Here is a 14,266-nt window from a genome sequence, read left to right as displayed (position 1 = left end):
AAGAAGCAGCAGCCCATGTGGGGTGTCCGGCACATGAGGGGACATTTTATACTCTTGGACAACCCCTTTAATATTGAGCTCCACAGCAGACCACACCCTTAACTGTGACCTCCACGGCACCCGCCCCCTTAAAGGGGTTGTCCAGGCTTTTACTATTGATGACCTATCCTCAGGATAGGTCATCAATATCATATTGGCGGAGGTCTAACACCCGGCACCCCCGCCGATAAGCTGTACGAGGAGATGGCGCGTGCAGTGCGCACATGCTGTCTCCCTTCTCTCTTCCTGTCCGCTTCTGCGGTCTGTGGGGAAGATCGTAGATGGCAGCGGTGAACAGGAAGGGAGATGCAATGTGCGCACTGCACACGCCTTCTCCTCATATAGCAGATCGGCGAGTTGTTGGGTGTCAGACCCCCACTGATCTGAGGGTCATCAATAGTAAAAGCCCAGACAACCCCTTAAAGAGACCTCCACATTACTCCTCCCCCATAAGTGACCTCCACAGCACACCATCCTCTTAAGGGCTCATTCTGATGACCATATGAATGGGTCCGCATTCGTTCCACAATTCTGCGGACCCATTCATTTCAATGGGTGGTCCGCCCATTAGTGCCAGTGACGTCACTGGGCTCACTGCTAGGCAGAAGGAACTCCAAAAAAAGCCTTTGACCTGCGCGATTCAGCACAAGGCAAAGGAGCGCATCGGAGCATGAAATGCTCTGTTCAGGGGGCTGTCTGGGTGAAAAAGGGGATATGTCCAGGTTCAGCTCTAAACCCGGACAACCATGAGCAGAGACCGAGTGATGCTGTGTCGAGGCAGGGGGTAGGAAAGGAGCCTAATTAATGGAGAAAGGGGTACTTTTGTGTACTGTGATATAATACTTTACTACCACCACTTGTGCCATTGATTTATGGGAAATATTTCTGATGACAGTTACATTATAAGTGATGGCTCATGTTCTGCATTACTGGGAATCCCTCATTTAATGGCTACTTCTGGAAACATAGTGACATCAGCATCTGGTGGAATCATTGGGCTTATTCAGTGAAGTGCAAGCTGAAGAATCTGACCCTACCCTAATATTTTTACTTTTCCTCATGTTGGCCACAGAATAGATGTCAGCAAAACACAAACCGCTTCCTAAGATAAGACTATTGTAGTAGAAATCTGCTTTCGATGCATGTTCCTCCGAGCTTACTGGGCAAAACCTGTGAGAGGGCAAAATAGCCTTCCTGGAACCGAAGCTGGTCATGTGACCTTCCGTAAGAAGGTGGTGGTAACCAGAAAACCACACCGTGCAGTATAAGCAGCCTGCATGGCTACAGTAGGTCTGCACTTTAAATCCTTTTTTTTTTTTTTTCTTCTTTTTTTCTTTTTTTCATGCACTTACTGTAAGAAAAACGACAGCACAGTACAAGGGATTGGGTTTTTTGAAACCTTGTTTTTTTAATTCAAGGTTTGAACTATACCTCTTGCTTTGGCAATAAATATGATCACCTTTGCTTCCATCTCTTACTTGTTGCTTACACAAATGAGAGAAAGAAGAACGGATGGAATGGTATTTGACTGCAGGGTTATGATTTCCCATTGCTTAGTTTGCTCATCACAATCGCCTACTTGGTCAAATTTAAACCCAGGTCACCTGTGCTCAAGGTAACAGTGCTATCCACTGGGTCACTTTGCTGCCCTTTCAGCATCAGACTACGCAGGGTTGCTTGTAGTCAGTGACCATTGAAACAATTTAAGCCTGCCTAGGAGCTGTAGACATAAAGCAATAGGGGATGTTTAAACTAAGTGAATACAATGAAAGTGTTCTTTAAATGGGTTTTCCAGGTTAGAAAATATGTTTTAAAAAAAAGTGCCATAATGGGTTAAAGGGCTTGTCCAGTTTCTCATATTGATGACATCATCAATATCAAATCAGTGGAGGTTTGACACCCAGCATCCCCCCCCCCCCCCCGATCAGCTGTTTGAAGAGACTGCAGCGCTTGTGTAAGCGCCATGTTCTTTTCACTGTTCACTTGCATTCTGTGGACCTTGCGGTGGTGTGGTGTAACTATAATGAACGGAGCAGCTGTAATTACAATGTCAATGGTGTGCAGGTGAGCAGTGAAAAGAACGCAGTGCTTGCATGAGCACCATGGGGGTCCCTGGAGTCGGACCCCTGCCGATCTGATATTGATGACCTATTCTGAGCATAGGTCATCAATCTGGGAAACCCCTTTTAAAAATAAAAAAAGAAGCATTCCTCACCTCTCTGATCTCCATCGCTAACGTTCCAAAGCTGTTTCTGTCCCCGCTGCTTTCCGCATCCTGGTCCATGCTCAGCAAGAATATAGTCTGTTTTGTGGACTGCTGTTGACCTGTTTAATATCCAGTCCGTGTGCAGGAACCTAGGTCCTTTAAGAACTTTATCAGTGGCAGTAACTAAGAGCTGCTGGAAGCTGGTAAATCACTTTGTACGTGAATCAGCTGATAAGTGACTACATTTTAGAAATACAGCTCCTGATGATTGGCACTGCTTGTCCCCAATGGTATATATAGAGTGATGTGTGTGTGTGTGTGTAGATATATTATATTATATTATATTATATTATATTATTTATATATATATTACACACACACAGTGTGCTCATATGTTGTGACATTTTAAAATCTTCCCCTTTTAATCAAATGTTCTTCCCCCATTTGAAAGTGTATTTATTCATAATCCAGTGGTTTCTACTGGTATGACTGTATCGGTTAATAGAACAAGCCTCTGCTTTTCACTTTTCTCCTGTTTTGACAAGTGATTGGGGCATGATATCAGTTGGTACTTTGTTAAAGAGGGCTTAAAGGAAGTCTGTCACCTCAATTTTGACTATTAAACTAACACCGACTGTCTGTAACACACTTAAAGGGGTTGTCCACAATTCCTTTTATTTTTTTTCTAAATTCCACCTTACCTGCCACTCTGTTCCGGTTCTGTGAGTCCCAGGCGGTCTTCACTTCCTTTCCGGTCCCTGTATGTAAACTTCCTGCACAGACTGGGTCACATGTGCTGCTGCAGCCAATGATTGGCCTCAGCGGTGAAATGTCCCCAAACAGCACATGACTTAGCAATGACGTTTCTCTTGGGAGCATGTTACCACTGAGGCCATCATTGGCTGTAGCAGCGCACGTGACAGTCTCTCATGGCCTCTTATAAAACATACCTTTGCTTCTCTTTTCAGTGTTGGTATTCACAGGAAAAAAGACGGGTGCCCAGATGGTCGTTATTCTTCTTTCAAAGTGCCCAGGTCTGCTGATCCCAGCTCTTCCCCCATGTGCTATAATGTCCTTCTCCTAGCTTTTCAACGGCACTGTTACCCGCATCTAAATCTCGTGCCGGCTCAGACCAGCATACAGTCTGCTCATATTACTGTCTTCTGTGGGCAGTTGGCTAGCGCATGCACAGAATATACCGAGAAGCTGATAGTATGGGAATGCGCAGGTTGTGCTAGATTTGAATGCGAGGGACCGTGATGTCAGAAGGCAAGAGGGACGAAATATAGCGCAATCGGAGGGGGGATGGGATAGGTTGGGGAGGCGGCCTGGGCAGCTTGAAGGAAGGATAACGCTCAACTGGGCACTTGGTTCCGCATTTGTGTATGAAAGTTATGAGTCTACAAACTAAGTTATGCAATTAATTGGCGCTGATGTGTTCCATTTTTCTTATCTTGACATGCTGGGTTATTGGATTACTGTAATTGTAAGAGTTAAGCTGTCATTTGGAAAAGAGCCCAGAATTAAATGCCAATATAAAATGTGCTTTTTATCCTATTTTCTGCAGGTTCAGTTACAGGTCCATCCCAACCTGGCATCAGCTGAAGATGCTCTCCAGTATGTGGAAGAGTTAATTTTGCAGCTGCTTAGCATGCTTTGCCAAGCGCAGCCCCGCAGTGTCCTGGATGTTGAGGTACTCAGAAATAGTTTATATATTGATCTGCCCGTAAAGATGCCACTTAAAAGTACTGCATTTTAGTCTTTTTGCAGTGACTGCGGTGCTCAGCAGCCAAAAATCCATCAGGCTCCTTACTTCTCTGCAGTAAAGATATTTGGAACTTTACCATTTCTGCTTATACAGCAAATATAATTTTTTTTTTGCATATTTTTCCATAGCCATATTTTTATTGCAGGGTGAAGGTGGTCACATGTATTAAGGCATATTTAAAGGGGTTGTGCAGTTTTGGTGGAGATCAGACTCTCGGCACCCCTGCTGATCAGGGGTTGTGGCCTCTTTTAACAGCTGATCAGTGGAGGTGCCAAAATTTGGACCCCCACCAATCTTATATTGATGACCTATCCTGAGGATACGTCATTAATTTAATGAAACCAGAATACCCCTTTAAGGTGCATGTAAGGTGTTGTTTCATCTGAGACATCGGTGGCATATTGCTAGGATATGCCACCGATGTCAGATAGGTGTGGGTCTCTACAACGGGACCGCCCAAAGTGAGCGGGGGTCAGCCTGCATGCACGGCCGCCCTCCATTCATTCCTATGGGATTTCCGAAAATCTCCGGTAGTCTATTAGAAGTGAATGGAGCAGTGGCCACTCCTGCGCAGGGCGTTCTCCATTTATTTCCATGAGACTTCCGAAAATAGCAGAGTTTGCTTGCTGGGCTATTTTTGCAGCTTCTATAGAAATGAATAGAGAGAATGCCACACATGGGCAGTATGCTCTCCTTCACTTTCGAGGGTCTGTTCTGGAGATTGGTGCGGGTCCCAGAGGTGGGACCCTCGCGTATCTGACATTGGTTGGCATGTTCTAACGATATGACACCAGTGTCTGAGATGGGAATACCTCTTTGAAGATGTTTTCCAGGTATTCCCTAAGCTATGGCTCTTAACGTGTATGACTTAATTAAAGACTAAGGGCAGTCCCAGAATAGACTGACATTGGTAGCATATCCTAGCAATATGCCAACAGTGTCTCAGTTCAGAAAACCGCTTTGTGTATTTAAATAGACACTGTAGTTTGAGCAAATCTTGCATGCAACAAAAGTATAAGGGAATATAAGAAACTTTGCAATATATCATATCAGAATTTTTTTTATTTTTCCCCACTTAGTCACTTCTCCCACTGCCTCCTTAGCTGGTTATTCATCCTCATGTCCCTGCTAAAATCCTACTTGAGAGACTAGACACACTGTTTATGGGGGGGGGGGGGGGGCTCCGGTTACATGTTTCTCATATAAGTCGATAGAAAGGAATAAGGAGTGGCTGCTGAAGGCTCCAATAAGTTTTCTATCTCACCCCTGGATCCACAGCTACACTACTCAATACGGCTGCTGCTGAGGATGCGATTGAAGAGAGATAGAGGGGCAGGATCTTCTCTTCTCTGTATGCTCGGTCTATGGGAGACATCATAGCATCTCGCATCCACCCACTAGCTAAGGGAAAACTGGCAATTATGGAACCTGCAGAGGGGAAAACTGGTGAAAAGTGCAGAATACAGAATACAAGTCACATAATTATTCTGTTGCCGTGAGAATGCATTGAAGCAGGGATGCTCAACCTGCGGCCCTCCAGCTGTTGTAAAACTACAACTCCCACAATGCCCTGCTGTAGGCTGTCCGAGCATGCTGGGACTTGGAGTTTTGCAACAGCTGGAGGGCCGCAGGTTGAGCATCCCTGCATTGAAGTATCACACTGTATAATATTGTAATTTGTGTCATATAGAAATCCATAATAACCTTATCGAGTGGCAACAAGAACTGGCTGATGATGAGTCTAGGTCTGTGATCGGGTTGGATGTGACCCAGCCGGGGATAAGAGTCTCTTGCGCTATATAGAATTACATTACTTGCTTCCCAAATTGCAAGAACAATTTGCATTATGTGTTACAATATACCGTTAAGCTTATGCAAACTTCCACAAATTACTAAAGAGAAAAGGACATCATTTCTTGTAAAGTTATTAAAGGAAAACTCCTCTGAAGATCCGTTCTCTGCTTCCCCTATCAATTAGAGATATGAACAGAACTAAAAGTTCCCTTTACCTAAAGGTGCATGTGGCGATATTACACATATTACTGTATTATACTGGTTGCACTATTCTCATATGGTGTCTCAGGCTGTACAGGCCATGAACCCTCTACCATCTTACATGAATGCAGGAGTGCTTTTCTGCTGATGTATGGCCAGTATGTCGCCTCACCAGTAGGGTGCCACCCAGTTGTTGGAGGGCGCAGCTTGGAAGATAGTTGCGACATTAATGATTATAAGCTGCACAGGCCTTTCTATGGTTGCACCAGACTTTTAGCAATGTAATTCACTCCTTATGGTGGCATCTGTGTTCATAGCTTTCAAGATAGTAAGCGGTTTATCCAGATGACACAGTGTCATCTACTGCGCACGTGCTGAACATTGCCAAAAAGCCTCTAGCGCATGTGCAGATAAAGGGAGCAGCATCTTTGGTCTGTGCGCACGTGTTGATTGCATTCAGCATCTGTGCAGAAGACGAGGCATGGGGAAGTGACAAGACCACTGCTAGCTTGCGAACTATGGATGTGGAGACTGCTTCTGTCCAATATTTTCATACCATATCCTCGGGGAAGGAGGGCAGTAAGTGATAGTTTTCTGTGCTAGAACACAAAAGTTTATGGCGTCTTAGAAGTTGCCCAAGAAAGTGGCCAAGATATTATAGCCAGCCGTTAAAAGGGGTTTCCGAGACTTTACAACTGGTGACCTCTGGATAGGTTTTTATTAGTAGCTAATCGTGGGGGTTTACAAGTAGGCACCTAAAAGCCGTGCTCCGGTATTCTGATGTGTATGGAAGTACAGATTCCACTGAGCGCTGTATGGGCAGGAGCTCCATAGCATATTGCTACTCTGCCTGTGCCCGCTCTGCTGGAGCCTGGCATAGCACTTCAATGCCTTGCTTTAGGAGAGAAGCGCTGGAACAGACAGGAGCAGCAATGTACTATGGAGCTCCTGCCCGTGAAGTGGAATCCGTACTCCCATAAACATCAGTAGTAGCGTAATGGGCATCTGAATATCAGGTGTCTGTTTCGCTAGGGAAAAAAAATATATATAAATAAATAATAAAAACACATTAGAAAAATTGTCAGCATATTATTTTGAACATTTAGGTACACTTTTTTTAATGGAGTATCTTAGGATGTCCGTTTTGAGAGTATTCTGCCTCCAACCCCTATAATGTCCCCACTAACGCCTGGTCCCCTTATATAGGTTATACTTACCCCTCTCCCCGACACCCGCGTCGTTCCTGATGGCTGCCACTGCATCTCCCCATCAGGTGGATCAAAACATACAGGGGAGGAAGCTGGGGCAGGCCGCGACGGGGATGAGCCTCCGTATCATCACCCGCAAAAAATGAACTTTTTCCATAAGGCCTCATAATATAATAGAAAAAGAACAGGCGCACGGGCAGCCATCCCACTCCTCTGGTTTCCTCCCTCCCGCAGCGGTCGCTGGAACCATGCCCTAGACCCCACCTATCAGACATCTATAGCCTGTCCTGGTCACTTCTGTTTCTCTATTTGTACACCTTCCATGGCAATACTGAGAATGCAAACAACGTGTTCCGCTGTAATGTGCCGTCTTGAAAGATCTCTCCAGTGTGACGTAAGGGAAGCTCAATAACTAATTATATTTTTGATTTTGACCTTTCCAGGCATGTGGCTAGGAATGCTGCATAGTAGTTATTAATGGCTTAGAAGACTGTGCTGGCATGCGGGGACTACGCCGTTAGTAAATGAGACCTAAAAATACCCATAGCAATTAAATGAATTCCTCAATTCGATAGCCATAGTTTGCACTTTTATTCCCCCCCCCTCCTCCCCCGTATGATGCCCATAAATACTATAAGGCCGTTTTATATATTTCTGCATTTTGCCAAATACAGCATGCAGTAGCCCAATCCTGTTATGTATCGACATCTGAAGTAGCGTCTCTAAAATGTTCTACGTCTTCTTGCAGGAACGTGTGCAGAAAAGCTTTCCTCATCCCATAGATAAGTGGGCGATTGCGGATGCCCAGTCTGCGATTGAAAAGAAGAAACGGCGGAATCCGCTCTCTCTCCCTGTAGATAAAATCCATCCTTTGTTAAAGGTAATGTAGAAGCTGATTGCAAATGAATTTCAAGAAAATATCCTAAGGCTACCTTCATATATGAGGCGAAGATTCAGTTGGGGGCCTCATCCTACAGTGGATAATGTGCCCCAGATGTGAACGTAGTCTTATTACGGTTTCGGTCTCTGCTGCACTTGGCTGTGCATTCTGAATTTAAAGGGGGCTTCGATGAATAATTGGCTAATAACTGAATTCCTCTAGCCTGCATCGCCTACTGAAAGATTTATACGTAACTGCTCCCCACCGCACCAATCTCGCTTGCTAGCTCCTGTTCATTTATCCTCTGGTTCAAGGCCTTTATTTATCACCCGTCCCACTGCAGCCAATGACTGGCTTTCACGGAGACATGACGCTTGGGTCCACACCACTGCTGAAGCCAGTCATGGACTTCAGTGCTGCACGTGATCATGTCTATGCCCTGACCTAAAGAAGCAAGCCGGTGACTGGAGGAATGGGAGCCAGCTAGATTAGGGTGGGTTCACATCACATTTTTATCATATGTTTAAGGTACACAAAAAAAAAAAATGATACGTTAACGGATGCCTCACAGGAGCCATACTGTGTTCAAATGTAAAAAAATAAAATAAATAAATGTACGTTAGTCTATACGTTTCTTTACCTGACTTGGTATACTATGCTTTCCCATCGTGCAGAGTCCAGCAAAAAAAACGTATAGACGAACGTATCAGCAGAGAACAGGCTATATGTTTCTTTCACTAGGTAGGGACTGTGGAGAGCAAATCCATATATTTAGGCCTCTTTCACACTACCGTATGGCTATTTCAGTGTTTTGCGGTCCGTTTTTCACGGACCCGTTGTTCCATTTTTTTTTGTTTCCATTGTGTTTCTGTTTCGGTTCCGTTTTTCCTTATGGCATATACAGTAATTACATAGAACAAATTGGGCTGGGCATAACATTTTCAATGGATGGTTCCGCAAAAAACGGATACGGAAGACATACGGATGCATTTCCGTATACATTCCGTTTTTTTTGCGGACCCATTGACTTTAATGGAGCCACGGAGCGTGATTTGCGGCCAAATATAGGACATGTTCTATCTTTGCACGGAACGGAGATACGGAAACATGGAACCGGAATGCATACGGAGTACATTCCGTATTTTTGCGGACGCATTAAAATGAATGGTTCCGTATACGGAACGCAAAAACGGCCCGCAAAACAGAAAAAATAAAACTGTAGTGTGAAAGAGGCCTTAGAAAGTGACTTAGCTGTAGAATGAGTCTATTTGAAAACTGTAAAATGGTGTGTAAGGGTCCATTCAGACATCCATAAGTGTTTTGCGGTCTGCAAATTGAGGATCCGTAAAACACTGGTACTGGCCGCGTGCGTTGCACATTTTGTGGACCGCCCATGGCCCGCCCTCTGATAGAAATGCAAGTATAAGACGCGGAACGGAACGACGGATGCGGGACAGCACACGGTGTGCTGTCTGCATCTTTTGCGTCCCCGTTGAATTGAATGGGTCTGCATCCGTTCCACAAAATTGCGGAGCCAGGACTACAGATGTGTAAATGGATGCTAAAGGTTCTGGTGGACACCATGTAATTATTGGTGTGGCTGCAGTCAGTTGTGGCCCTCCACTCTGAAGGTGATAGGAATATACTAACAGTCATGGCAGGTTATATGGCTACAGAGCTGTGACACTTTCTGTCAACTACTTATTTTCATTTCTTTTTTATGTTATTTGCTTTACAGTCTAAGTGTTTTTTTCCCTTTTATTCCACAGGAGGTTTTAGGTTATAAAATTGATCATCAAGTATCTGTTTACATAGTTGCAGTATTAGAATACATTTCGGCTGATATATTGAAACTCGCTGGGAATTATGTGCGGAATATCAGGCATTATGAAATTACCAAGCAAGACATAAAGGTTGCAATGTGTGTAGATAAGGTAAGACTGTGCAGTATCTTTATGACCTCTGACCTGGGCCCCTCTGCAATATTAAGACCCTCGGGCAGTTAGTGAGAGGGACTTGCTACAAACAGCTCCCTATAGACCCCAAGAGTTTGGTTGGTGGAGAAGGGGCAGTTCCTTACAAATGCTCTTTCATCCACTCGTTTTCCATATCTATTGTTTTACACAGGTATTGATGGACATGTTCCATCAGGATGAAGAAGACATTAGTGTATTGTCCTTAGCCGACGAAGAGCCATCCACTTTGGGGGAACAAGCATACTATGACCTTGTGAAGTCCTTTATGGCAGAAGTTAGACAATATATAAGGGAACTCAACCTTATTATCAAAGTATTCAGAGAACCTTTTGCCTCCAGCACAAAACTGTTTTCAGCTCATGTAAGTATGTTAACCCCCGTTTTCTATCTATTTCTTTATTGTACCTTTTTATGTTTGACTTGGTTCACTCTTGGAGGCTTCGGGAATCATTTCTAGACAGAATCTGCCTCAAATAAGCGCTCAGTTCACCTCACCTGCAAGTAAATGGGGTTTCCGCAAAACCATTCATATGCATTGGAAAAATTCCCAGTGGATGGTGGTCCATGTGGCCCTCCTGGAGTATAATGGGGATATTCCTTATTCCTGGATTCTGCTTGAAAAAGCTGCACGTTAACCTGAACGCCAATAGTTCTGCTGCAGTTCCTCTAGTAAAAATACACGTTGTAGACCCACCTATGTGTAGGGTTCAGGGGGTTTAATTTGTACTAAAACTGACTGGAAAACCAAAGGATTAACTGGTTTATAGAAAATATTAGCTGCAGCATCAGGATAAAATGGCTTCTTTCATTGTGTAACCGCAGCTCTTGAATATTTTTATTATGTATGTACTGTATTTTGGCTGAAGGATTTATATCCAGCCATAGGGCCTTATAACAAAGCTCAGAATGTATTCTACCACGAAGAGCTCGGCCAAAGTCAGTGGTGGCGAACCTATCGCACGTGTGGCGTAGGGGGCACTCAGAGCCCTCTTTGGGCACGCGCTCTGTGTGGGCCGTGCGTAGGGTTGCCACCTGAGCGCTATTACTAATTAGCGCTTCCATTGTGAAACGCTCATTAGTACAGCCTTTGCCCCCTCCCCTTCTGCTTATGTTAAAAGAAAAATTATATATATAACACTCACGTTATCCATTTGGTCGCGCCGTAGTGAACACTCACTGGATGCGCAGGACAGCGCTGTGACGTTTCATGGCATTGATTGGAAGCTGCAGAACCTGCGAAACGTCATCATGCTGGAGCACAGATCTTGATTTGCGCATCCCGTGAGCAGCAAGTGTTCACCTCGGATGAGGCGGGTTGTATTTTGCTTATTTTACTTTTGCACAAGAATAGTGGGGAAGGGGGCATTAATTTTACCGGGGTCATATTAATCCTGGGGGGCCACTACTTGCTCATTAATACTGGGGACCACCAATGGGGGCCTTATTAATACTAGGAGGGTGCTAATGGGAGCATTCATTTTACTGGGGCCCTGTTTTAAGCCCCCCCCCCCCCTCCACCCCACACACAACTTAATTTGGCTGGTAGTTTTCAGCATTCAGATTAAATTGCCGTGTTGGCACTTTGCAATAAATATGTGGGTTTTGGGTTGCAGTTTGGACACTCGGTCTCTAAAAGGTCCGCCATCACTGTACCAAGTTAAAGAGGTTGTGCAGCGGTGTAATATTGATGACCAATCCAGGTCATCAATATCAGATTGTTGGGGGTCCGACTCCAGGCACCTCCGCCGATCAGCTGTTTGAAGAGGAGGGGCACTGCTTCCTCCTCAAAATTACCTGCCCGTCATACATGTTTGATCAAAAAATAACTTCCCGCTGCGCCCTCGAGTCCCTGTCTGTGGGCCACATAACCATCATATAGGGTGCAATATGGCAGCAGTGACATGTTTCACCCACGTCACTGCTGTCTGAGCTGCCTCTGGATGGAACCTCTTCTGTGCTTGGGCGGAATAGTTCATTCACTGTTCATTGCTTGCACGAGCCAATGAGTTAAATGGGAAGATTCTGGTTGCCTGCACCCCCCACTAGGTCGAACGAACACCAGATGGCTTTATTATTTTAGTATTGAGCTGAAAAAATCTGTATGCACTTAGAGGAAACACAATGCGTTTCAGTGACTGCCTCCTTTCACCACTAGCTTTATAGCAGCTGTATGGTTGTTTTTATTTTTATATAAATTATCCTTCAGGTAATAATATGGCCGTTTCAGACCAATGGGATCATGTTTCAAAAAGTTGAAGTTGAAAAACTTTTCTATGCAGATGTTTGACCTGCAAAATTGAAGCATTTAAATGCTAACGTCGTATGGTAACAGTTGCCATGGTCAGAGAAAAAAAAGCTCGTATTTGTGCATTAACCGCAGTAAATGTTCCTTTCAGGATGTAGAAAATATATTTAGTCGAATCATTGATATCCATGAACTTAGTGTGAAGCTTTTGGGCCTTATTGAAGACACCGTGGAAATGACAGACGAGAGCAGTCCGCACCCATTAGTTGGAAGCTGCTTTGAAGATTTGGCGGAGGTGAGATTTGTTGTATTGTTTCAAGGGGTTTTCCTATTTCAGACATTTCTAGCCTATCCGCAGAATATTCCATAAATGTCTGACAGATGCGGGTCCCAGCCTTGGGATCCATATCTATGCCAGGAATGGGGCTTGGGGGGACCTACAGCTCTGAAACCGGACAACTACTTTAAGGGCTACAGGGGCATTTTTTCTATTGTATTCCACTTTTCTTGGGTTAAGGCCTCATGCACACGGCCGTGTTCCGCTGCCAAGAGCGGTCCGTGGTAACCCGGCCGGGATTCTTTATGACAGCAGGAGCGCACGGCGTCATTGGTTGCTATGACGCCGTGCCCTTCATGCCGCTGTACAGTAATACACTCGTATAGATCATACCAGTGTATCACTGTACAGCGGCGGCGGCATGAAGCGCATGGCGTCATAGCAACCACTGACGCCGTGCGCTCCTGCTGTCAGAAGGAACCCCGGCCGGGTTACCACAGACCGCTCTCAGCCGTGTGCATTAGGTCTAAGAATGATTTTGCTAAATTGGTTTTTATTAAACCTTTTCAACAGTCTTCTACAGTCTTCAGTTTTCACTGCCTCTGTAGGCTGTTCTTTCTGCTTTTTACGGACATTCATCAGAGCTGCTCTGACGTTTTGATCCGTATCTCATATAGCAGTGAATAGGAGCTACGCTGTTTCTCTGGCTCTGCAATTACAGAAACAGCGTAGTTTGCTGTGCGTCTGCGTAGCTCTCATTCACATCTATGGTAGTTTGTAATCTCTTGGGAGCAGGGCTCTCATTCCTCTCGTTTTAACTGTTGATTTTTTATGATATTTATGACATAGAGATTATTATTATTATTGTTATTATAGTACAACCCACATGTCTGTTTCTATAAATCTGCCCACCCCTGGCTGTCATATGAGGGTTATTCTGATCTCAGCCTTTAAAGGGGTTCTGCAGTTTGTTTTAACTGATGATCTATTTTCTGGATAGATCATCGGCATCTGATCGGCGGGGGTTCGACACCCGAGACCCCTGCCGATCAGCTGTTTGAGAAGGCAGCGGCGCTCCAGCAGCGCCGCGGCCTTCTCACTGTTTACCGCTGGCCCAGTGACATCACGACTAGTATCAACTTGCCTGGGCGGGGCCGCTGCCTTCTCAAACAGCTGATCGGCAGGGGTCACGAGTGTCGGACCCCCACCGGTCAGATGCTGATGATCTATCCACAGGATAGATCATCAGTTAAAACAAACTGCAGAACCCCTTTAATTACATATTAAATTCACTTTCTTATTATACCATTAGGGGGCAGCAAATTCTTTCAGTATTTGTCTTAGCCTTGCATTGCCCATGGGCACACACCTATATACACATATAGATTTATGGGATTTGGATGCACACAATTCTCAGTGCTGGAGCTGAGGAGCACAGAACAGGCCTCGTGATTATAGAGTAGCAGCTGCAAACTTTTTTTATGTAAGCATATTTTTCACAGGGACTATGTTAATTCACTTCTAAAAGGGCATCCAATATGCCTGCAGGTTCTGTTGTCACAGCTCTAAAAAAATAAATAAAAAATTTTCTGGTTAGGTGCTAATGGTAAGACCTTGACTGCTGGGACCTCCACTGATTTCCAGAGCGGAGGTTTCTGTCCTGTTTGCATAG

At 44.7% G+C, this 14,266-nt stretch overlaps 1 protein-coding gene across 2 annotated transcripts in view; it reads left to right on the top strand.

The window, feature by feature from the left end:
- The window catches only part of SOS1 (SOS Ras/Rac guanine nucleotide exchange factor 1), a 125,680-nt gene that overhangs the window by 49,018 nt on the left and 62,396 nt on the right, over positions 1-14,266 (top strand). For both annotated transcript variants that reach the window (XM_040429582.1, XM_040429583.1), the window contains 5 exons: positions 3,813-3,938; positions 7,965-8,096; positions 9,866-10,030; positions 10,224-10,433; positions 12,469-12,612. In XM_040429582.1, the coding sequence (XP_040285516.1) occupies positions 3,813-3,938; positions 7,965-8,096; positions 9,866-10,030; positions 10,224-10,433; positions 12,469-12,612 (777 nt within the window). The remainder of the gene's footprint in view (positions 1-3,812; positions 3,939-7,964; positions 8,097-9,865; positions 10,031-10,223; positions 10,434-12,468; positions 12,613-14,266) is intronic.

The sequence above is a fragment of the Bufo bufo genome, chromosome 4 (assembly GCF_905171765.1).
Source record: "Bufo bufo chromosome 4, aBufBuf1.1, whole genome shotgun sequence".
Taxonomy (NCBI): Eukaryota; Metazoa; Chordata; class Amphibia; order Anura; family Bufonidae; genus Bufo; species Bufo bufo.
This window is presented reverse-complemented; position numbering and strand designations above follow the sequence as displayed.